General features: G+C 39.8%; 1 protein-coding gene across 4 annotated transcripts in view; it reads left to right on the top strand.

Moving 5' to 3' along the window:
- RPRD2 (regulation of nuclear pre-mRNA domain containing 2) overlaps window positions 1–26,084 on the top strand; it is an 89,225-nt gene that overhangs the window by 12,269 nt on the left and 50,872 nt on the right. For all 4 annotated transcript variants that reach the window (XM_026486601.4, XM_044379674.3, XM_026486600.4 and 1 more), the window contains exon 2: window positions 23,997–24,126. In XM_026486601.4, the coding sequence (XP_026342386.1) occupies window positions 23,997–24,126 (130 nt within the window). The remainder of the gene's footprint in view (window positions 1–23,996; window positions 24,127–26,084) is intronic.

Here is a 26,084-nt window from a genome sequence, read left to right as displayed (position 1 = left end):
AAAGAGAGAGAGAGGCAGACACTTAATGGGCTGAGCTACCCAGCCGCCCCCTATATGCTGTAACAGTTTAGAAGAGGGTATCACTTTTTGGTTGGGGTGAAGGTGTCATAGGTATACATATATTACCTATAATCTTGACATCAATGCTGCAAGATATGAGTTATCACTACTTTAAAATTTTATAAATTGAGGGAAGTTAATTGATTATTTGAGGAAATTGTCAGAACATTTATTGCATAGGAAAAGGAAACCAAGGGCGCCTGGGTGGCTTAGTCGGTTGAGTGTCTGCCTTCAGCTCAGGTCATGATCCCAGACTCCCAGGATAGAGCCCTGCATCAGGCTCCCTGCTTGGCAGGGAGTCTGCTTCTCCCTCTGCCCCTCAACCTGCTCGTGTGCTCTCTCTCTCTCAAATAAATAAAGAAAAAAAAATCTTTTTTTTTTTCGAAGATTTTATTTACTTATTTGACAGAGAGAGAGACAGCCAGCGAGAGAGGGAACACAAGCAGGGGGAGTGGGAGAAGAAGAAGCAGGCTTCCAGCAGTGGAGCCCGATGTGGGGCTCGATCCCGGAATGCCAGGATCACGCCCTGAGCCGAAGGCAGACGCTTAACAACTGCGCCACCCAGGCACCCCCAAAATAAAATCTTTAAAAAAATAAATAAATAGGGTACCTGGGTGGCTCAGCCTGTTAGGCGTCATCTGCCTTCAGCTCAGGTCATGATCCCAGGGTCCTGGGATCTAACCCTGTGTCGAGCTCCCTGCTTAGTGGGGAGTCTGCTTCTCCCTCTCCCTCTCCCCCCACCCCTGCTCATGCTCTCTCCCTCTCTCAAATAAAAAATCTTAAAAAAAAAATAGCTAACATATACCAAATTCTTATGTGATGTCATTTAATATAACAGCTCATGAGGTAAGTACTGTATATAATTTTTATTACTGAGTAAGTGTATTAATGACAGATCAAGACCTGTCACACTGGTGACAGACAAAATAAAACAAATGATAAAAAGTGAAGTACTTGAAGTCTCAGGGAAAATAAGTTGAAGGTACAGGGGTAGTAAACAGTAGAGCCAGGATTCAAATCTAAGCAGTCTTTCTTTTTTTTTTTTTAAGATTTTATTTCTTTTATTTATTTGTGGGGGGGGGCAGGCAGAGGGAGATGTAGGCTCCCTGCTGAGCGAGGAGCCTGATACGGGACATTATCCCAGGACCCTGGGATCATGACCTGAGCTGAAGGCAGACACTTAACTGACTGAGCCACCCAGGCATCCTTTTTTTTTTTTTAAATGAGTGGGTAGGGGCAGAGGGAGAGAATCTTAAGCAGGCTCTATGCCCAGCACAGAGCGCAACACAGGGCTCGATCTCACAACCCTGAGATCGTGACCTAAGCCAAAATCAAGAGTTGGATGCTTAACCTACTGAGCTACCCAGGCACCACCAAATCTTTTTTTTTTTTTTTTTTTTTTAAGATTTTTAAAATTTTTTTGAGAGAGTGTGAGTGAGCATGAGGTGGGGTGGGGGAGGGAGGAGCAGAGGGAGAGAGAAACCTAAGCAGGTTCCTTGTTGAGTGCGGAGCCCATCCTGGGGCTCGATCTCATGACCCTGGGATCACGACCTGAGCTGAAACCAAGAGTTGGACACTTAACTGATTGTGCCACCTAGGCGCTCCCAAATCTAAGCAGTCTTGGCTCCAGAGTCTATACTCCACCATTGTGCTAGACTGCTTCCCACTTCTTCCCAAGTTTATTGGTATTTTAGTGTTCCATAGGCAGTATGGTATATATAGTAAATGGTTTCCAAACAGCCTTGTGCTCATTTTTTCCAGCTTTATTGAGATATATTTGACGTATAACATTGTGTAAGTTTGAGGTGTATAATGTGATGACTTGGTACATGTATATATTGCAAAATAATTACCACAATAAGGTTAGTTAACATTTCTGTCACCTCATATAATTACCTTTTTGTTGTTTTTTTATTTTTTATTTTTTTTTAAGATTTTATGTATTTATTTTAGAGAGAGAGAGCATGCGCGTGCACGCAGACGAGTGTGGAGAGGAGCAGTGGGAGAGGGGGAGAATTTAAGTAGGCTCATACCCAGTGTGGAGCCCAATTTAGGGCTTGAACTCAGTACCCTAAGATCAAGACCTGAGCAGAGATCAAGAATCAGTCAGTCAGTTGTTTAACCAACTGAGCTGCGTAGGTACCCCACCTTTTTTGTTGTTGTTGTGAGAACATCTAAGATTTACTCTCTTAGCATCTTTCAAGTATTGTTAACTATAGATTAATGCTGTACGTTAGATCCCCAGAATCTTACTCACCTTATAATTGGAAGTTTGTACACTTTGACCAGCATCTCCCCATTTCCTCCACTGTCTAGCCTCTGGCACCCACCATTCTACTGTTTCTGTGAGTTCATATACCGGCATATTTTGATGATTTCACAGAACTGTGAAGTTGAAAACAACTTATTAATTCTTATATAGCAATAAATCGAATATAGAAGCAGATATGAGATCCTAGTTGTTTTCTATTAAACTAGACATTAGATTTTCAAAAATGTAAAACAATGCTACTCACCTCACTAAATTTTGTTTTACAAAATGTAGGGTTTTTTAAAGAAATATATATATATTTTAAAAGACTTTATTTATTTATTTGACAGAGACAGCGAGAGAGGAAACACAAGCGGGGGGAGTGGAGAGGCAGAAGCAGGCTCCTACTGGAGGAGCCCGATGTGGGGCTCGATCCCAGGATCCTGGGATCATGCCCTGAGCCGAAGGCAGACGCTTAACGACTGCGCCACTCAGGCGCCCCTAAAAAAATATTTTTATTTGAGAGAGAGGGGCCCTTGCGCACATGTGTGTCCAAGTGAGTGGGGGGAGGGGCAGAGGAGAGAATCTTGAAGCAGACTCCATGCTGACGTGGCTCGATCTCATGACCCATGAGATCATGACCCAGAGATCATAACCTGAGCTGAAACTAAGAGTCAGACGCTTAAGTGACTGAGCCAGCTAGGCACCCCAAAAATGTAGTTATTTTTAATAAAAATTGTATATAACATTAACTGTAATGGTTTTATTGTTGCTTTTAGTGAATTAGTGGATTTTTAGAATGCTTAGTTTTAATTTCTGATGTAGTAATGTAGATTTAACCACATAAAACCAGTTTGATGTCTTCAATAATTTTTAAGAGTATAAAGGGTTCCTGAAACTGAAAGGTTTGAGAACCACTGCTTTATAATATGGAATGACCTTAATCAGGTTTCTGCAGTGTACATATCCATTGTCTCTTACCTGAATACTGCATATTGCTCGTTGACTTCCAGGCTTTATCAATCATTTAATTATTATCATTATCTTAACTTGAGAGATCATAAATTTGCCAACTTTTTATTTTGCCAAATAAGGATATAAAAATACACTACCATTTATATTATCACTACGATTTTATAAATTACCACTTTATATGAAAAATTTGCCTTGATGTTCTTGTCTTTCAGGTCTTAGCTCAAATGTCTTCTCCTTAGAGGTTGATCCTTCACCCTAGCCAAGAGCCTACCCCCATATCGCCGTCAGTCACTCTCTTATTACGTTACCTTTTAAATTTTGTTCACAGTTTTTTTCATTATTGTATACAATACTACTTATTGAGAGGCATGTGTTGTCCTCCCCGCTGCCTCCCCCCCCCCCCCCCCGCCCGCCAACCAGAATGTAAGTCCTTGACAGCAGGAAATTGGTTTTGGCTACCACTACATCCTCAGCACCTTGAAGAGGGTTGGGACGTAGAAGGTCCTTAATTAATGAATCTTCCTTAAATCTGACCCCAGACCGGACTTTGGAGAATTGCTGCTGTACAGTTTATACACAGTTTTGTTAGATTTATATATAGGAGCATTATGTAGTGGTTAATTGGCAAAGAACATGAGTTTTGGACTCAAATAGGCCTTGCAGTTGTTACTTCTTAAAGCCTTTAAATGGGGGGGGGGGGTGTTCCTGGGTGACCCAGTTGGTTAAGTGTTCAGCTCAGGTTATGATCTCAGGGTTGTGAGAGCCAGCCCTACACTGAACGCGGAGCCTGCTTGGGATTCTCTCTCTCCCTCTGGCCTTCTCACCCCTCTCTCCCTCTCAAAAAAAAAAAAAAAAAAGCCTTTAAATGGCGGATAATAATAATATAGCTCACCTTATATGATTGTTGGCGGTATTAAAAAAGATAATTCACGGGCATCTGGGTTAATTCAGGGGCAGTTGGTTAAGTGGCAGACTCTTGATTTTAGCTCAGGTCATGACCTCAGGGTGGTGGGGTTGAGCCCCATGTGCAGTCCGCTTGAGATTCTCTCCCTTTGACCCTCCCCCCATTTGCCCACCATCACTAGCTCTCTCTTTGAAACAAGTAACATCTTTTTTTTTTTTTTTAAGAGAATTCATATAAAGTACTTTGCAGACTGCCTGACATTTAGGAAGCTCAACAAATGGGAACTGTTGTCATATTTGATAGTTATCTAGTTGTATTTGAGGGACAAGACAAGCCTAGGGTCCTCCTACTATGCCACCATCTAATTAGCTCCTACTATTGTCATTTTTAAATTTTTTTAAAGATTTTTTTCTTCTTATGTTTAAGTAATCTCTACACCAACATGAGGCTCAGATTTAGAACCCGAAGATCAAGAGTCACACACTCCACTGACTGAGCCAGCCAGGCTTCCCCCCACTATTGTCATTTCTATTTTTTTTTAAAGAGTTATTATTTATTTAAGAGAGAGAGAGCCGGGGGTGGGGGGGGAAGGAGGGACAGAGAGAGAGAGGGAGAGAAACTCAAGCAGACTCTGCATTGAATGCAGAGCCCCACACAGGGCTTGATTTCATGGCCCTGAGATCATGACCTGAGCCGAAACTAAGAGTCTGAAGCTTAACAGACTGTGCCACCCAGGCACCCGTATTGTCATTTTTATTTTTATTATTTTTTAAAGACATATTTATTTATTTTAGAGAGAGAGCATGCGCAAGCGTGGAGAGGGCGAGGGGCAGAGAGAGACAGAATCTTAAGCAGACTCTGTGCTGAGTGGGAGTCCCATGTGGGGCTCGATCTCACAACCCTGAGATCATGACCTGAGTGGAAACGGAGTTGGACAATTAACTGACTGTGCCACCCAGGCGCCCCTGTTGTCATTTTTAAATGCAGTTATGCTATGTAACACTTTTTATACTATGTTTCATGCAAGCTTTACTTAAGCTTTAATTTCTTCCAGTTAATCCTACATACTGTAGGTGAAATTTTAAGGTTAATAATCCAAAGGAATGAATGTGAATTTTTTAGTCCTTTCTTATTAATACTACTGAGTATCCAAAGAATACGTAATTCAGAAACTTTACCTATTTTGATTATTTCGAGCAGCTGTTCTTCCCTTTTTTTTTTTTTAAGATTTTATTTATTTAACAGAGAGAGCATAAGCAGGGAGAGTGGCAGAGGGAGAGGCAGAAGCAGGCTCCCACTGAACAGGGATCCTGATGTGGGGCGGATCCCAAGACCCTGGAATCATGACCTGAGCAGATGCTTAACTGACTGAGCCACCCACACGCCCTCAAGGAAGAGATTTCAAAGGGACAGCAATATCTTTAGTGTTGCTGGATCTTAAAAAAATAAATAACCTGTTGGTAGGGCACGTGGCTGGCTCAGTTGGTAGAGCATGTGACTCTCGATTTCAGGGTTGTGAATTTGAGACCCACATTGGGCACAGAGATTACTTAATAAAAAAAGAACCTGTTGAAAACTTGGGTTTTTTGTTTTTTCTAAAGATTTTATTTGACAGAGAGAGACAGCGAGAGAAGGAACACAAGCAGGGGGAATGGGAGAGGGAGAAGTAGACTCCCCACTGAGCAAGGAGCCCGATGTGGGACTTGATCCCAGCACCCTGGGATCTTGACCTGAGCCGAAGGCAGACGCTTAATGACTGAGCCACCCAGGCGCCCCGAAAACACGGGGTTTCTAAAAATTGAAGTTGGAGTAATAAAGACCAAATATCAATCATATTTTATTTAAATTTTTAAAATTTAAGTTAAAGATTTTTTTAAAAAGAAAATTTCATATCAAGACAACATTTTGGAAGATGGACTTCATTTTCTAAAACTTTTAAAATCTGATAATAGAGGGGCGCCTGGGTGGCACAGCGGTTAAGCGTCTGCCTTCGGCTCAGGGCATGATCCCGGCGTTATGGGATCGAGCCCCACATCAGGCTCTTCCGCTATGAGCCTGCTTCTTCCTCTCCCACTCCCCTGCTTGTGTTCCCTCTCTCGCTGTCTGTCTCTATCTCTGTCGAATAAATAAATAAAATCTTTAAAAAATAAAATAAAAAAAATCTGATAATAGAAAAATGAAGTTTTTCAAATCCATTTATAGGGCATCCTTCTACATATATACTGTGGCTAATATCAGCTAAGTTAAGAGTTCATTTCTGGGGGCACTTGGGTGGCTTAGTTTTTAAGCGTCTGCCTTCAGCTCAGGGCGTGATCCCGGCATTCTGGGATCAAGCCCCACATCAGGCTCTTCTGGGAGCCTGCTTCTTCCTCTTCCACTCCCCCAGCCTGTGTTCCCTCTCTCGCTGGCTGTGTCTCTCTCTGTCAAATAAATAAATAAAATCTTTTAAAAAAAAAAAAGAGTTCATTTCTGTCCTGTTAGGTTTCTCAGATTGCCATGTGTAGTTCATATGTATAAACAGATTTGGATAAGATACAGAGAAAATAAAACATGGCAATGAACGAAAATAACAGTATGACTTTGTACTTTGTACAAACTATAGCATTTCCTGAAAAGTGATGTCTAGATGTCAGTGTCAAAGTTTAGGGACTACCAAATTAGTGTTACACCTTGTTTCGTGCTGTTGCACTTTAGTGTGGTTGATAAAGTGCTTCATGAATTTCCGAGAGGCATGGGGGATAAGATATTCAGCATTTTCCAAACTTACTTAACCATGGAATCGCTTTCTTTTCTAACCATCTCATGAGTAGTGTTCCATGAAACACCCTTTGGGAAGCTTTGTTAAGGAAGTTTTTGAAGGAAACCTCCAATTAAAGAACAGAACCCATTTATATTTGTGTATAGTAAGAAAGGCGTCATGGAGGATACAGGTGATTTTTTTTTTTCTTTTTTAAGATTTATTTATTTGAGAGAGAGTGTGTGTGAACAGGGGGAGGGACAGAGGGAGAGGGAAAGGGAGAAAGAGGCAGAGAAGCAGACTCTCTGCTGATCATGAAGCCCCACGTGGGGCTGGATCCCAGGATCCTGAGATCATGACCTGAGCCGAAACCAGGAGTCAGAGGCTTAACTGACAAAGCCACCCAGACACCCCAACAGGTGTTCAGAAAAGGTTTAAAGCAGGTGAAAGAAGGCATCCCAAATATAAACAAAGGTGTGAAAGAATCAGAAGCTGGGAGTGACAACAAGTTAGGATGGAAAAGACAAAGAGAAGGAATAAAGGGCTTAATTTTTACAACATAAAGGGGAAAAAGTATGTTGAAAAAAAAGTACAAATATATGCAAAAGCTAAATTAGATAGTGATTGTAACACTGGACCAAAAGTTTTTTTTGTGATACTGGTATTAATATAATTCTGAGTTTTATTAAAGGTTTTATTTTTTATTTTTATTTATTGATTTTTTAAAAGATTTTATTTATTTACTTGAGAGACAGTGAGCGAGAGAACATGAGTTGGGTGAGAGGGAGAGGGAGAAGCAGACTTCCTGCTGAGCAGGGAACCAAACAGAGGGCTTGATTCCGGGGCTGCAGGATCATGACCTGAGCCGAAGGTAGACACCTAACTGACTGAGCCACCCAGGTACCCCTATTAAAGCTTTTACAATTCAAAAATTGAAATCAAATTAGTGAAGCAGGGAATTTAATATAGTTCATATTTCAAAAATTATCACTGAAACTAAAAAATATTAATTTATACAATATTAAATATAGATAATCTTCTAATGTAAATCATTAGCTACTCCTGGCTTTGCTGCTTCCTTTGACTTTGGTCTTTTTCCCTGAGACACACTTATGATTGCCCTGTGTAATAAAGCTGGTTGGGTTGGACTCAAGTATCTATTTGCCAGATTTAACTCCCCTGACTAGTGCTTTGAGAACCATCTGCCTCTGTTCAGTAGCTCAAAATTGCTGAAGTTTTGATTTTTTTCTTGGCCAACTTGGGAAAGATTGCCCTAGTGGAGGTCTAAAACCTTTTTTTCCTCAAGGAGAGATCCTTTCGGTTCTTGCCCTCAGGTGTAGACGCACCCTGTAAGTGGGGTTTGGAGAGGATTGAGTCAGGGGAGTTTCTTGAGCTGGGTAGTATAAATAGGGTAAGGAGTTTGTGGTGAAAGTGAGATGGGTGGAGATGGGTAAGTAGGTGAGGAAGAGCTAAAGATAACCAAGGAAGACAAGTGGAGCTGCTTTTGTATAATGCCGACCAAAATGTTGTATTTTGGTATTTAAAATACCACTGTAAGCTGTAATACCTGAAACTGAGATTATAGTTACTAAAAATATTGTATTTGGGAGATATGGAAGGAGGCCATTATAATAATGCAACAAATGACCAAGATTTGAATTAGTATAGTGGTAGTGGGGAAGGCAGAAAAGATTTAAGAGGTATTTAAAATGTGGAATTTGATAGAACTGGATGACCAGTTGCATGTTGGGAATAAGAGGAAAGCTTGGAAGATAGAGTCTATGGATTCTGTCTTGGGTGGCAGGGAATTTGGGAGGAAGAGATAGATAACAAAAGAGATAAGAACTTGAACATATGGAGTTGGAGAGTCTGGAGAGCATTTGAGAAGAGTTGTTTGGTAGATAATTAGCCCTATAGATGGTACTTATAATCCTGATATTAGCTAATGTTTATTGACAGTTATGGACTTGACGCTGTCCTAGGAATTTTACGTGTATTATGTAATCTTGACAACAATCTTTGAATGGGTAGGTACTATTGTTATCCTGTTGTATATGAGGAAAGCAGTGTTTGGAAAGGGTCATGCAGTTGGAAATAGGGCTGGGCTTTGAAACTGCCTCGGACTCACTTAAGAAAGATGTTCATTACCACTATATTGTATTTGGGAGGGAGCTTTGAACTAGAGGTATAGACTTGAGAATTGTAAATATATTGGTAGTGTTAATGGATGAACACTTCAAAGAACAGTGAGAAGAGAATAGGGCCAAGGAAAGAATTTTGGGAAACACCAGTTTCAGAGGTTAACAGAAGAAAAGGTGTCCTAAGTAGATGAGAGGATCAGAACAAAGTGATTTTTCAGAAACTAAGGAAAGAAAGTTTGTCAGAGGAATTTCGGTGGAGCATGGTTCTGGGAAGGAGCATGATTATATTGGGCAGAAGTGGAAATAGAAGGACTTCTGTTTCTGGTGATATGACATTAGATTTTTCAGGATCCTTCCACTAAAAAAAACAACTAAATCCTGCAGAAATTGCAACAAATACAGTTTTTTAAAATAAAATAAACTTTTAATTTAATTTAATTTTTTAAAAGATTTATTTATTTATTTATTTATTAGAGAGAGACAGCCAGCGAGAGAGGGAACACAAGCAGGAGGAGTGGGAGAGGAAGAAGCAGGCTCCTAGTGGAGGAGCCTGATGTGGGGCTCGATCCTGGAACGCCGGGATCACGCCCTGAGCCCAAGGCAGACGCTTAATGACTGTGCCACCCAGGCGCCCCTAATTTTATTTTTTAAAAAGGTTTTATTTATTTGAAAGAGCGTGCACATTTAAGCAGGGGGAGGGGCAGAGGGAAAGGGAGAGAATCTCAGGCAGACTCCATGCTGATTGTGGAGCCCAGTGTAGAGCCCAGTGTAGGGTTCGATCCCTCAACCCTGAGATCATGACCAGAGCTGAAATCAAGAGTCAGATGCTTAGGGGACACCTGGGTGGCTCAGTTGTCTAAGTGTCTGCCTTTGGCTCAGGTCATGATCCAAGGGTCCTGGGATCTAGTCCCACGTCAGGAGCTTGCTTCTCATCTGCCTGCCGCTCCCCCTGCTTGTGCGCGTTCTCCCTCTCTCTCTAACAAATACTAAAATCCTTTTTTTTTTTTTTTAAGATTTTATTTATTTATTTGACAGAGAGAGAGGCAGCGAGAGAGAGAACACAAGCAGGGGGAGTGGGAGAGGGAGAAGCAGGCTTCCCGCTGAGCAGGGAGCCCAATGCAGGACTCAATCCCAGGACACTGGGATCATGACCTGAGCCGAAGGCAGACACTTAACGACTGAGCCACCCAGGCGCCCCAATAATAAAATCCTTTAAAAAAAAAAAAGGAATGCTTAACTGACCCAGGCACCCAGGCACCCCAATAAACTTTTTATTTTAGAATATCTTGAGATTTACAGAAAAGTTACAAAGGTTGTAGCACCCAGTTTCTGCTCTTTTTAACATCTTACAATAGTATGGTGCCTTTGTTACAACTATGAACTAATATTGATACATAATTATTAACTGGAGTCTTTATTTTTTGCCTAATGTCTTTTTTTTAAAGGTATTCTTGAGCTTTTTTTTTTTTAATATTTCATTTATTTATTTGACACAGGGAGACAGAGTGAGCGAGCACAAGCAAGGGGAGGATTAGGTAGAGGGAGAGGGAGAAGCAGGCTCTGTGCTGAGCAAGGAGCCTGATGTAGGACTTGATCCCAGGACCCTGGGACCATGACCTAAGTTGAAGGCAGACACTTAACTGACAGAGCCACCCAGGTGTCCCAACACATTATATTATATATATATATATATATATCACATTTTGTTTATCCAATGTATTCCTTTATTTTCCTTAAGATTTTATTTATTTGAGAGAGAGAGCAAGCATGAGTCGGGGGCAGAGGGAGAGGGAGAAGCAGACTCCCCACTAATCAGGGAGCCTGATGTGGGGCTTGATCCCCAGGACCCTGAAATCATGACCCAAGCCACCCAGACACCCCCCCCCCCAAGGTCATTTTAGATGGAAGGAATAATATGAACATTTTTTTAAAAGTTTTATTTATTTATTTTAAATAATGATTTATTTTATTTTATTTATTTATTTATTTATTTATTTATTTTATTTTATTTATTTTAAATCATGATCTGGAGATCAAGAGTTGAATGTTCTTTGGACTGAGCAGAACAATTTTTTAAAGATGTAATTTCTTATTTTGTGAGAGAGAGAGAGAGAGAGAGCGTGCATGTTGGGAGGGAGGGGCAGAGAGAGAGAGAATCCCAAGAAGACTCCGTGCTTAGTGTGGAATCCTATGCAGGGCTCAATCCCATGACCCTGAGATCACAACTTGAGCCAATCCTCAAACAACTGTGCCACCCAGGTGCTCCCTCCCCTCCCCAACAATTTCTTAAATCCATGAGCAAACAGCTCAGCTATGTGATTAACCAACATTGAATCACGTGTGAGTAGTGTTTGGGTTATAATAAACTTTTTCAAACATTTTGCTGGTTAAATGATATGTGCATAGTTATTATTCTGCATAGTTACTAGGTATAAGCAATTAACTCATATAAATCTCTATACTTAGTGTTACTGCAAACAAACCAAACATTTCTGAGGTCAGCTGAGAAGAAAACAATTAACTTGAAGCTCTAAGACTTCTTTGAAGATGAGAGTTCGCAGGTGACCGGGCCTCTGATTTTTTGGCAGCCTGGATGTTTCATGAGCCTCCTAGATGTTGTTAGGAGCCAGAACAGAGCAAGGGGGTCCTAGGATTGGAGGAGGTAAAAACCATAAAGTCTTTTTCTTTCCATTTTCAGAGGCCAGAGTTAAAAATAAGAAACTATTGTCATACATATCTTAATTTAGTTTAATTAGATGGCATTTTTTCCTGTACTTACCTGACATATACCAGCTTAGAAAGAAAGAAAACTGGGAGAAAACAACTACTCTTAGTTAAGTATTTGACCTGCTCTGTAATAGTAGTATGTGCTACAAACAGATAGTTCACATATATTATTTATTCCTTCCAAAAGTCTTTTGAACTGTTCTTTTCTTTTTTTTTAAGATTTTATTTATTTGAGAGAGAAAGAAAGAGTACGAGGAGCTGGATGTGGGGCTCAATCCCCAAGTCAGATGTTTAACTGACTGAGCCATCCAGGCGCCCCTGTTATGTTCATTTTAAGATATGGAAATTAAGGCTCAGAGACCTATAATTTTAGTCAAGGTCATGACCCCGTTAGTTACTGAGGTAGAATTTGAATTAATGTCTGTCTGGGTCCAATTTCTGTTTTCTTTCTACAATACCATCCTCTGAAAGGAATGAGAATTCTGATATGTGAATTTGAGACAGGACTTTTCTTAGCACCTAAGGTGGGACAGATTAGGTTATTTATTTGATTTTCCTCTTCCCATCAGCATTTTCATAATGGTGAAATTAGGTCAAACTTTGAAAGAGTAAATGTTATAAAAGAGCCATGGGGCAGATTGTTTAAGACTCTGTAATAATAGACTTACAGAAGATGGACTTGGTTAACAAGGGACGGGAATAAGAAATTCCTTCTCCTTCACATCTTAGGTCATTCTTTGGTGTCGGGACCCCAGAACATTTGAGGTTAATTGATAGGAAAAGAGAAGCAGGTAGTTTGGAGCAATGGGAGAAGGTGAGGCCTGGATGGGGGTGATTTTAGAGGGAGGCCTTGGTTAGTATTTGTTTATCCAATAGAAGGTATTCTATACCTGCTAAATAGCTGATTGGCATTGAGATACAGAGCCACTGTGCTCAAGGAGCTCATGGTCTGGTGCAGAGACGTTTTTAATGGATATTTTCAGCTCCAAGTCAACATCTGTGCGCAATGTGTTTTAGCAGTATTAAGGAAGGGCATAAGGTGTAGCAGCAGAGTGGAATTTTCTTTTTAATTTTTAATATATTGTTTTAAATAAGTAAATAAATACATCCCCAAATCAAATTCCAAAAAGTATACAGTAAAAAATTAATTCCTTTATCGTAACTGCCCCTGTCCCTCTTGGTCTCTTGATGTCTTTCTGTCGAGGCATTAACTATTAACAGTTTGTTGTTATCTTCTCAGAGGTATTCTCTATGAATATAAAATATATGCTTGTTTGTACTTTTTGTGTACCTTAGTGACATACTACACCGTTGTGCTTTTTACTTTATATCTTGGAGAAGGTTCTAAATGAGCTATTGAATGTCCTTGTGTTTAATAGTTATGTGCTATTTAGTCGGATTTAGCCAATCTCCTGTAATGGACTTTCAGGATATTTCCAGGCTTTTGTTGGTATTAGTACTGCAGAGAGTATTTTTATACATGGTTTTGTACATGGGGGCAAGCATATCCGTGAGATGAACTCCCAGCAGTCTGGAGAATGCATTGAAGGGTGGTGAAACTAGAGGCAGGGATCATTATTAGGAAACACTGATGATGGGGGCGCCTGGGTGGCACAGTGGTTAAGCGTCTGCCTTCGGCTCAGGGCGTGATCCTGGTGTTATGGGATCGAGCCCCACATCAGGCTCCTCTGCTATGAGCCTGCTTCTTCCTCACCCACTCCCCCTGCTTGTGTTCCCTCTCTTGCTGGCTGTCTCTATCTCTGTCGAGTAAATAAATTAAAAAAAAAAAAAAAAGGAAACACTGATGATGAAAAACTGAAGTGAGAGAAGTGAGACAGTGGCAAAAGGAGTGGGCAGGGAGAGAATGAATTACAAATCATGTATTCCATAAATTTTAAGATGCACATTGTTTCTTCACGTTTTAACAAGTTTGAAATCAGTGTGTATTTCACAGTCGATGGTTTCATTCAGTTAATGGTTAGTACTTTGTAAGTTTCTTTTATTTTTTTTTAAAAGATTTTATTTATTTATTTGAGAGAGAGAGAGAGCACACAGAGGGAGAGGGGGAAGGAGAAGCAGACTCCCAGCCGAGCAGGAATTCCCAGTGCAGGGCTCAATCCCAGGACCCAGGGATCATGACCTGAACTGAAGGCAGATGCCTTAATCGACTGAGCCGCTCAGATGCCCCAGTACTTTGTAAGTTTTTTGGTGATTTGGTGCATGTTATAAACAATGGTATCTGAAATTCAGTAAAATACAGTAAAAAAGAGAAAGGATTGACAGGAGTTAGATGTAGAAAATAAGGGGAGTTAGGAGTCAAGGTCAATGAACCTTCTTTGTTTTCTTCACTTTCAGTATATAAACCATTTTACGGTTTTCTGTATGGTCTTCATATTTGATTAATGATTACATTAATTTTGTGAATTTAATAAACCAGTTCCACTATTGGTGTACATTTAGATTTTAATTTTCTTTTGGCTGTTTACAGATCACTGGTAGCCCTGAACAGTTTTCTGTCTAGAATTAGGGAAGGTTTGATTTAGTAGATTTCTAGATAATTGTGTATAATGATATTTAACAAATATCCTGAGTGGCAAATTGCTTACAGAACTTCTGAGTTGATACCTTGTGAATATTAAGAGACTACTTTGAAATTTTTAGTTTAGGTGTGGCTCTTTCAGTGTACATTGAAATCATTTTACTCAGGACGCAGGTTCTAAAATCAGTACTTAAGAGAGAAGATTAGCCTTAAAATTGTTCACTAATTACAATATTCATGGGTTTTTTTTTGGATTTTTTTGTAAACACCTTGAGCAGAAATATATATATGATGAATACTGTAATTGGTTGTATATAATTCCATAGAACGAGTCATTCAGAAATTAAATCAGTTGAGTGTTTTGATGCTTGGGACACCAGCAAATTTAGGGAGATAAAACTTGTCAGTTCTTTTGTTTTTCTTCATCTTTGTAAAGATAATCTCATCATTTCTTCCAGTCCTTTGTCAGTATTTATCTGTGGTCTCCAGTTTTGAAATGTAATTGTCTTTGCCCTTAAATATTTAACTTTTAAGTTTTGGGGTTTTTTAAAGATTTTTTTTATTTATTTGACAGAGTGAGCACAAGCAAGGGGTAGGAGGCAGAGGGAGAGGGAGAAGGAGTAGGCTCCCCGCTGAGCAGGGAGCCTGATGCGGGTTGATCCCAGGGCCCTGAGATCATGACCTGAGACGAAAACAGATGCTTAACTGACTGAACCACCCAGGTGCCCCTGAGTTTTTTTTTAGATCGGTATTTCTTGACTTATTTAAAAAATATTTTTATTTCTTTCCTTTTTTTGAGGAAGCTCTACAACCCAGTGTGGAGCTTGTGCCCCTGTTTTTCCTTTCAACATCCTTGTTTTACAAATGAAGTCATTCGAAAGCTAATGAAAATTAATCCTTTTCAAGGGTTACAGTCCAGGTCTTCTGACTCATGCTTGTGCCTTTTCCATTATACCATAATGCTTATTCTCTCTAATGGAAAGACCACTCAGGAAAACAGTTTCTTTTTTATATCTGTTGCCTTCACCCATTTTTGGAACAAGGCAAGGCAGACATCAAATATTAATATTAACTCAAGTTAAAAACATCTAACCCTTCTGGGGTGCCTGGGTGGCATAGTTGGTTAAGCATCCCAACTCTGGATTTTGGCTCAGGTCATGATCTCGGGGTGATGGGATCAAGCCCCATATCGGACTCTGTGCTCAGCATAAAGTCTGCTTGAGATTCCCTCTGTCCCTCTGCTTATGCTCTCTCTCTCTAAAATAAATGAATCTTAAAAAAAAAAAATCATCTAACCCTTTTGCCACCAGGTTAGCGGGTTTATTTTGAATAATTTACTTATTACTATTTATTTGAAATCAGTGGCCCATCTTTTACTTTTTTTTAAAGATTTTATTTATTTATTAGACAGCGCACAAGAGCAGGGAGAGGGGCAGAGGGAGAGGGATGGGAATACGCAGACTCCCACCTAAGGTGGAGCCCGCCACAGGGCTAGGTCCCAGGATTCTGAGATCATGACCCCAGCCAAAGTCAGATGCTTCACCAGCTGAGTCACCCAGCTGCCCTGGCCCGTCTTTTCCTATTGTCAGTCTCTTTCCCCTTCTTCATAATGATAAAAAGAGGGTTGAATTCTTAGTTTGTAGATTGTTGAGGAATTGCTGTTGTGAGAACACTGATTTTCTATCTAAATGATCTTCTGCAACAACCCCTGGAATACCTAACTGTACCTTAAATGAAGCCTATCCTTCATAGTTACAAGTAAGCCAGCTGCCCTCTGGGATTATGAACCCAACTGAGTAGAAGACTACTCGTTTTTCATTCCTTTTCTTTTCCTTGTATTTTGTTATCTTTCTAATTTATTCATTCAGGAGATAGTTACCGAAAGCCTACTATGTGTTAGACATAATCCTAGATCCTGAGAATTCAATAATAGGCAAAAATCCTTGCTTTCAGGAGGCTTATATTCTCATGGGGGGAGACAGACAAAAAAAAAAATTTAAATTGTATAGTATATTGGGAAATTATGTGGTAGGGGGAAAATAAAGGAGGGGTGATAGGCGGGTTGGTGTTTGATGTTACAGTTTTTCCTGTTCAGAGAAGTCCAAGAAGTCACTGAGAAAGTGACGTTGGGCAAAGATTTAAAGGCAATGAGAGGGCACCTGGGTGGCTCAGTCGGTTGAGCATCTGCCTTCGGCTCGTGTCATAATCCTGGGGTCCTGGGATTGAGCCCCACATCAGGCTCCCTGCTCAGTGGAGTCTGCTTCTCCCTCTGCCTCCCGCTCCCCTTGCTTGTGCTGTGCTCTCTCTCTCTCAAATAAATAAATAACAAAAAAATAAATTAATTAAAAATAAAGGCAATGAGAGAGTAAACCATGAGATTTTATGGGAAAAGAATGTTCCAAGCAGGGGGAGCAGGCAGCTTAAGGGACCCTGAGGCGGGTGTGACCCTGAGTATGCCAGGTGTGTTGTAGGTCTTTCTTCAGTAAGGTGGCTAGAATGGCTGAAATAGAATGAATGGTGGTCAGGACAGAGGATCAGAGATGATGTGGGGCCAGATTGTTTAGGACTTATAAGCGATTGTAAGGACTTTGATCTTTAAGGAGGGGGAAACCATTATTGGAGGGATTTAAATAGTGGAGTAATATGATTAGATTTATATTTTACATAAAATATAAAATTTATAAGATTTATATAAATATAAAAATATAAGATTTATATTTTATATTTATATTTTAAAAGGATTTTAAAAGGATCACTCTTCTGAGTTGAGGTTAGACGAAAGTGAGGCAAAGGTAGAAGCAGGGAGACCAGTTAGGAGGCTACTACAATAATTCAAGCAAAAGATGATTATGACTTCGACCAGCACAATGGTAAGTAGTAGTTAGAGTCCCAGCTTTTTTAATTTGCTAGTTTTAAATCATTTCAAATTTGAAGTTGTGATGTATTGCAAAGACCTCCTGTGTACCTTTCACCCAGATTCCCTAGTAATTAACGTTTTATCTCTGTTTGCTCTCTTATTGCTCTCACCATGCACACACATTTTTTCTTCCTGAACTATTTGAGAGTATGATGCAGACATGATGCCCTCCCTATTTAATACTTCATTGTCCATTTCCTAAAATAAAAAAGCTGTTCTCCTGTAGTTGCGTTAACAACCTTGGGCTGTCGTAACAAAATACCACAAATTGTGTGGCTTAAACAAGAGAAGTGTATTTTCTCACATTTCTGAGGTGAGATGTGGAAAGCTCAAGATCAAGGTTCCATTTCTGGTGAGAGCTCTCTTCCTGACTTTTATATATATATACATACACACACACACATAAATGTTCTAAGATTTTATGTATGTATGTGTTGATGAGAGAGCGAGCGAGCACACACGGTGCGCATGCGAGGATGCATCAGCCAGGAGAAGGGCAGAGAGAGAATCTCAAGCAGATTCTGTGCTGAGTGCAGAGCCCCATAGAGCACTTGATCTCAGGATCTGACCTGAGCCAAAACCAGGAGTCAAATGCTGAACTGACTGAGCCACCCAAGCGCTGTGGTTGAATTTTGCCATTTATCCCACAATGGTCTTTAAAGGTCCAGGGTCATGTGTTGCAGTTAGTTGTCATGTCTTATTTTTCTTCAGTCTGAACAGTCTTTCTTTATCTTTCATGACCTTGCCATTTTTGAAGGATATGGACCAGTACCTTACAAACTATCCATAAATTTGTATTTGATTTTTCCTTATTGTTAGATTCAGGTTATGCAGTTTTGGACAAACATACTGCAGAAATGATGCTGTGTTCTTAACTCATTATATTTGGAGGAACATAATGTCGATATGCCCCATAATAGTGATGTTAACTTTATCACTTGGTTTAGATGGGTTTTGCCTGTAAGGTTTCTCTACTGTAAACTAAGTGAGTGTTTTGTGGGGAAGTAGTTTGAGACTTTATAAATTTCTGGTTCTGCATTAAACTTTCTCTTGCTAGCTTTGGGATCTTTTGATTATTGTTGCTTGAGTCAGTTCTTATTGTGATGGTTGCCAAACACTATTTTTTTAAATGCCACTATTCCTTATATATTTATTAGTTGGCATTTGATTGATTATAAAGCAGAGCTTCCCCCTTCACCGGTTGGTTTATTTATTTACATCAGTATGTATTCATGGATTGCTATTTTATTCAGTGCTTATAATCATTTACTATTACTGATTTTGACACTTGTCCATTCCATAGATCTGGCCAGTGGGAACCCCTAGAAGGTAGTGCCTTTGACATCATTCTTTGAGCACTTTTTTACTTTCTGGTGCAAGATGTTCCAAGCTCTTGTACTTTCTTTCCTGGCCTAGAATCAGCTATTTCTCCAAGAAGCCCTGGTTTTTCTTTGAAACCAGGATCTAGATATTAGATACTGGCATACTATTACTTCTAGGCCTTTCAATGGAGATTAGGAAATAGTTGTATTTACACATATACACACATTCATTCCCCTTATATTTCTATATATACCTATGAGGTTTACACCAAGACTTCCAGTTACAATCCAGCACAACAGGGTTTATTCTAATCTTCTCCCTTTCTACATTTGTAATTTCCTAAGTTTGTATGTATTTTGAAAGTAGCATTAATGAGATCTGCGTTGTGAATTTGGATGTGGAGTATGAAAGAGAAAGAGTAGTCAAGGATGACTCAAGATTTTTGGCTGAAAAAAGCCACCAGAAGAAATGCCATTTACTGAGGTGAAGACTATAGGAGGAGACAGTTTGGAGGAAGAGATCAGAAGGTCACGTGTTGAGTCTGAGCTGTGTATTAGACATGCGTGAAGAGGTGTTGGGGAAGTAGTTGGATATTTGAGTCTACAGTTCGAAGGAGAGGTCTGGGCTGAAATGCCGATCACTTCAAGACAACTAGTTCAACTTTCGGGGCCAAAATGCTTATATTTCCTTATAGCCTGTTATTATGGAAGCAGCAAATATGTATTGTAGAAAATTAGAATACAGGTAAGCAAAAGGAAAATAGAGATCAATACTATTAATTCCATATCCTTTCTGATCTCTTTCACAAATTTTTTTTTTAAAGATTTTATTTATTTATTCGACAGAGATAGAGACAGCCAGCGAGAGAGGGAACACAAGCAGGGGGAGTGGGAGAGGAAGAAGCAGGCTCATAGCAGAAGAGCCTGATGTGGGGCTCAATCCCAGATCGCCGGGATCACTCCCTGAGCTGAAGGCAGACGCTTAACCACTGTGCCACCCAGGCGCCCCACAAATTTTTTTTTTCTAACATGAAATCTCTCTCTAATTACTATTTTTTTCAGTTGATGGTTTTTTATTTCCATTTCAGTAAATTTTCATTTTATCTAATCCCAGACCATATTCAGATTTCTTTCGTTGATTCAGGAATGTCATTTATAGGTGGTTGGTCAAAACCTATGTGCAATTTAGGGACACAGAGTAATTACATCAGATTACTTTGTCCTGGGACACCTGGGTGGCTCAGTCGGTTAAGCGTCTGCCTTCAGCTCAGATCATGATCCCAGGGTCCTGGGATCGAGTCCTGCATCGGGCTCCTTGGTCAGCAGGGAGCCTGCTTCTCCCTCCCTCTCTCCCACTTCCCCCATTCATGCTCTCTTTCTGTCAAATAAATAAAATCTTTAAAAAAAAAAAAAAGATTACTCTGTCCCTTGAGTCCCTTAATCTCTCCATTACATTTTATGCCACTGATTTGTTGATGAGACTGGGCCAGTTGCCCTGCAGAATATCTCACCTTATAGATTTGTCTGGTTGCTTCCTTACAGTGTTATTAGCTCTTTTTATTATTTCTAACAAAATTATCTGCAGCTTTTTCTAAAACACCCTTCTATATAAAAACTTTTCATGGTTTCTTGTGAGCCACAGAATAAAGGCTTTCTTGGCTCAATATTTAATAACCATCAGAATTTGTATCTTTGCCTATTCTCCCACTGCTCTTCCAGCCAAACCTTCCTGGTCAGACACAAGTAGAAGTAGGTAGTAATTAAGAATGTAGACTTCAAGCCAAACTGTCTATATTTAAATTCCAGTTTCAGAACCTACTAGATGTGACAATTCACATCATTCCATCTCTTAAATGGAGATAACAGTATCCACCTCACAGGGTTGTTGTAAGGATATCAGTTAATATTTGTATCTTTAAAGCAGTGTCTAGCATATAGAAAATGCTATAAGTGTTATTAAATAAGTTTAAAATCTAGCCTAAATTTTCCCCTTCTGCAAAACAAAAGACACTCATTGCCCAGTCGTTTTCAGCACCTGTACTCATGACTTGTTCTTCCTGGAGTGCTCTTCCCCTTTCTTCCTGTCTACAAAAATTCAACTTCTTCATCAGACATTTAACTAATATTATTTGAGCACCTGCCAGATACTCAGTTAGTCATTGAGGTCATAGCCGTAAACAAGACAGAATTCCAGCCTTTAGGGAGCTTATACTCTAGTGGAAGTTGCATACAAGTACACTACCGTGTGATAAGTGTATGACTCATGTACCTTCAGGATGCGCTAAAGGCCTTGTCTTACAGTCAGGGGAAGCTTCATGGAAGATGAGATGTGTAAGCTGAGAGTTGAAGGAAGAAAAAGAATTAGCCTTTTGAAATGGGTGGCAAGACACAGGAAGGAGGTGGGGCTTGGCTTTGAAAACAAAGTATAGTTCACTAAACTGCAGCTTTAAGGGAGAGTGGCTGAGTTGAGGCTAAACAAGTAAGCAAGAACTAGGTTGCAGAGGGTTTGGAAAAGCATTCGAGATGGGTCTTCTCAAATCCCACTGCCTTTAGGCATCGTCTTAGACTATATCAGCCAATTTTTCTCATTTCCTCCTGACTTTCTATAGTGATTTGACTGTAGAGTGTAGGGTTTGCATTGGGAAGAAGTTGCATTAAAATACTTGGGGGTGGTTTGTTTGGGGAAGAAGTAGTGATAAGATGAGGGCAAAATCTGACATGAATTAAGTTTAAAATTTTGGACTTCTATGGATGAGTAGGAAACACAAGATATTCAGAATGGGATATCTTAGAAAAGGAAAATTCTGAGAGAGAAGCAGAGAGTGCATGTGCAAAGTTTCTGGGAACTGTGAGTATTTCATTAAAGATAGAACTTTGAAAGGGAAGAGATGAGATTGAAAGAGAAGGTAAGATCCAGATCATAAATGAAGACTAAGGTGTTCAGGAGTTTTCTAGTAAGCATTTGGAAATCATTGATGGATTCGATATGAGAAACAAATTGGATAATGTTTGCATATTAGAAGTGAATTTAGGGGCGCCTGGGTGGCACAGCGGTTGAGCGTCTGCCTTCGGCTCAGGGCGTGATCCCGGCGTTGTCGGATCGAGCCCCACATCAGGCTCCTCCTCTGTGAGCCTGCTTCTTCCTCTCCCACTCCCCCTGCTTGTGTTCCCTCTCTCACTGACTGTCTCTATCCTGTCAAATAAATAAATAAAATCTTTAAAAAAAAAAAAGTGAATTTAGCAATTTAGAGAGTAAATTTGAAGAGACTTAAGTCTAGAGGCAAGATAATCAGTGGGAGGGTACTGCAGTATAGTAGTCCAGGTCAAAGGTGACGAACCCAGCAAAGAGCAATAGTAGAAACAGAAGGAAAAGAGGAGATAAATTTTACAGATAGTATTGGAGACAAAATTGTCTGGACTTGGAGATTTATCAGATGTGGTGAGGGTCAGGTAGGGAGGAGGAAGAGTCAAAAAAAGATTGCTGGGGCGCCTGGGTGGCTCAGTCGTTAAGTGTCTGCCTTTGGCTCTGGGATCAAGCCCCGCATCAGGCTCCTCTGCTGGGAGCCTGCTTCTTCCTCTCCCACTCCAGGGCTGTGTTCCCTCTCTCGCTGGCTGTCTTTCTCTCTGTCAAATAAACAAATAAATCTTAAAAAAAAAAAAAGATTGCTAAAATTCTGGCTAAATACAGCAGGAGTAACAGATGGAAGAGGAGGACGATTATTAATACTGAAAAATCAAGCTCAAGGTGCCTCTGAGACTTGTGTATGGATGTGTGCATTGACTGATAAAGGGAAAGCCAAGCTTGGTATCTATAGACATGGGAGTCATTGGTGCATAGGTGGTGGGAGTTAAAGCCATGGAGGTGAATGGTTATGCTGATAGCATTTCATTTTCTGTGTGCTAAGCACTGTCCTAAATGCTTTATATACATTGTTTCATTTAATTCTTGTAACAACCCTGTGAGGTTGTCATTTTACAAAGAAAAAGAAAGTGTCATAAAGAAGAGTTAAGTAGTGTATAAAACCCCAAAGCTGATAAGGGACAGAGTCAGGAATGGAACAAACAAACTTAAAACCTGAAATCTTATAACATGATGCCATGGGTAAATGGAGAAGAATGCTCAGGAGAGAACCCTGGGGAGCTTCAACATTTAAAGGAGGACAGTCACACGTGGAGCTGCCTGTCTACACGTGCCCACCCATGTATATATGGAGAAGGAATCAGAGAGGTATGAAAACCAGGAAAGTGCTTATGACAGAAACCAAAGAAGTATTACCATAACAGATCATTCTGTGTGCCAGAAGCTACAAAGAAATAACATTTTAAAAATTTTCCTCAGGTTTAATAAGTTGGAATTTATTGGTAATTGCTGTTTGAGTGGAGTGATGGCAACATAAATGAGATGGTATAATTTATATAAAGCTCTTGAGCATAGTAGATTGCATATTTTAAGTACAGTAAAACAAAAGTAGCTCCTATAGTTATGGCGTTAATAGGAGTTAAAGTGGAGACAGTGAGAACTCGGGTTTAACTCCTCAGGTAAGTTGATTTGGTTGGGTTTAAATATGGTTACATTTTTTTGAGAGAACAGGATTTCCATCTCATGATTTCTGATGATAATGAAGAGCATGTGGAAGGACTGTAGCATTGTAATGTTGAGGGCCCAGCTGAAGGAGACTAGATTTATATGGTTTCGATCCTGGTGGTATGATTTTTCTTCAGCAGAACCCAGGAGCAGAAATAAAGGTGCAATAAAGGCATTCAGTTAGGTCGATCTAGATTTAGGATTTTGTTGAATGCATGTGATAGAAAGGCTAACTCGGGGGGTGGGGGGAGAGGAGGAAAAGAAAATGAAGGTTTTAATGAAAGAGTGGTTCAAGGGGCACCTGGGTGGCTCAGTGGGTAAAGTGTCCGACTCTTGATATTGGCTCAGGTCATGATCTTGGGGTTGTGAGATTGAGACCTGAATTGGGCTGTGCGCTGGGCATGGACCCTGCGTAGGATTCTCTGTCCCTCTGCTTGCAGGCACACACACTCTCTCTCTCCAAAAAAAAAAAAAAAAAAAAAAAAAGTGGTTTAAATAATAGATCAAAGACTGGAATTGAAGAGAAAAAATTGAGTACTTAAAGTGACTATAAAGTTAGGAAAAATATAGAACTGAAATCTTGATAAAAGTGACAAATATAAGGGGAATGGGAGGCTGTAAAATCCCCCAGAAAAGGGGATTCTAAAATGTGCAGAGGCATGGTTCCTGGAGGTCACTGAATTTAAGATCAAGGTAGTGAGAGACTAGATCATTTGTCTGTTTATTCTCCATTCACGTAATAGTGGTTACCTAGCTTGAGAACACTGTATTTGGAGTAAGTTGAACAAAGTATAATTAGACTCATTTGGTTTTATTTATTGTCCTTTGTCATCTCTAGCTGCCTATCCCCACCGTTTGAATCTCTTTTACCTCGCCAATGATGTCATACAGAACTGCAAAAGGAAAAATGCAATCATTTTCCGTGAATCATTTGCTGATGTCCTTCCTGAAGCAGCCGCTCTAGTGAAGTAAGTACATTCTTACTGCTCTGGGGGGTCTGAGCTCCGAAAATTAAGAACTTTAGTTTTCCTTTTTACCCGTTAGTAAGAACTGTTAATAGTTGTACATGCTTGAAGATCCAAGGATATTTTGCCCAAATTGTTCATGTAACTTTCCCACTAGTACACATATTTTTCTTTTAAAAATTCTTTCTCTCTCTCTCTCTTTTTTTTTTTTTTAAGTTTTATTTATTTGTCAGAGAGAGAGACAGAGAGAGAGGGAACACAAGCAGGGGGAGTGGGAGAGGGAGAAGCAGGCTCCCTGCTGAGCAGGGAGCCCAATGCAGGACTCCAATCCCAGGACACTGGGATCATGATCTGGGCTGAAGGCAGATACTTAACGACTGAGCCACCCAGGTGCCCCTCTCTCTCTCTTTTTTTTTTTTTTTTAGATTTTATTTATTGGGGCGCCTGGGTGGCTCAGTCAGTTGGGTGTCTGCCTTCTGCTCAGGTCATGATCCCAGGGTCCTGGAGTCCAGCCCCACGTCGGGCTCCCAGCTCAGCAGGGAGTCTGTTTCTCCTTCTCCCTCTGCCTCCCGCTCCCCCTGCTTGTGTGCTCACTCTTTCTCTGTCAAATGAATAAATAAAATCTTTTTTAAAAAAATATTTTATTTATTCTCTTCTCTTTTTGAAAGCTTGTTTGTTATTTACCCTTTCTGCCTCTTGTCTCCTACCTTGACCATATATATCTCCTGCTCATACACACTCCTTGCTTGGAATGTCTTTCCTATTCCTTTCTCTGTTTTCATATATATTTTTTAATACATATCCTTTCTTCTTTCAGTCTTCTTTAAATCTTGCCCCCTCTATAATATCTGTGTAATTAAAGAGAAATGGGAATTTTTATTCTGAATTTCGTATTGATTTATTCCATCCTTAATGAAATTGTACCCAGCATTTCCCAAAGTGCTGGAATACTTAATTTGATGTTATTTTTACTCTGTTTTAATAGTGTCTTCCTTGTGTTTCATCCATATTTGCAAGTTGTTTATTTGGTGCAAGAGACATATACACAAAATTGGAGGATAAATGATTGTGTAGAACAATCAAAATTGCTAAGTATTTCCTCAAATTATATATTGATTAGCATATTATGTACTTACATAAATATGGGAACATTGCACATTGTCGATCCATTTGTTAGTATTAACCCATTCAAAATTGAATGGTCCTTTTCTTTCCTTTTGATTATTAACTTGAGGTGTTTATTTTGGTAGTACGTGAAAGTGCTTGCTAGAAGATTTATACATGATGTAAGAAGAACATAAAATAGGGGCTCCCAGTTGGCTCAGTCGGTAGAACATGGGACTCTTGATCTCAGAGTTGTGAGTTCAAGCCCCACATTGGGTGTAGAGATTATTTAAAGATAAAATCTTAAAAAGAAAAAAAAGAAGTACATAAAATAATAATGGTAACACCTGGCGTTTATTGAACACTTGCAGTTGACCAGATACTATGTGTTTTAAGTCACTGAATTCTGAGAGCAACTTTTTAACGTGGCTACTCCTGTTGTCCCCATTTAAGGAGGAGGTAACTGGTTTAGAGAGATTCAGTAGCTTGCCTAAGTTCTCATAGCTGGGAGGGTTGGGGAGAAGGCAGGGAGGGACAGAATTCCCACCCAAGCCTGTCTAGACCCCAAAAGCCCATGTTCTTTGCCACTTAACCTTAGTCTGTGTTGTTTCTTTACATATATAAATTCAGTGTAATTTAGAGTAAGAAAAGCAGTATGCTGGATGGTCTCCACTTAGAGTTTCTACTGTAAATATCACTGTAGTCTTTTTATAACTTACCTAGCATTTCCTAGACTTAGATTTTGTGACCTAGATCATGGGTTAATATAGGGTTGTCAGCTTTTATTTTACTAGGCAAAGATACTTTTTAAAACAACTGCTTTGTATTACTGTAACTAATTTCACAGAAAAAGGTGG

Source organism: Ursus arctos, unplaced genomic scaffold (assembly GCF_023065955.2).
Source record: "Ursus arctos isolate Adak ecotype North America unplaced genomic scaffold, UrsArc2.0 scaffold_12, whole genome shotgun sequence".
Lineage (NCBI taxonomy): Eukaryota > Metazoa > Chordata > Mammalia > Carnivora > Ursidae > Ursus > Ursus arctos.
The sequence above is the reverse complement of the archived record's forward strand: the minus strand, read 5'-3'. Positions and strand labels throughout refer to the sequence as shown.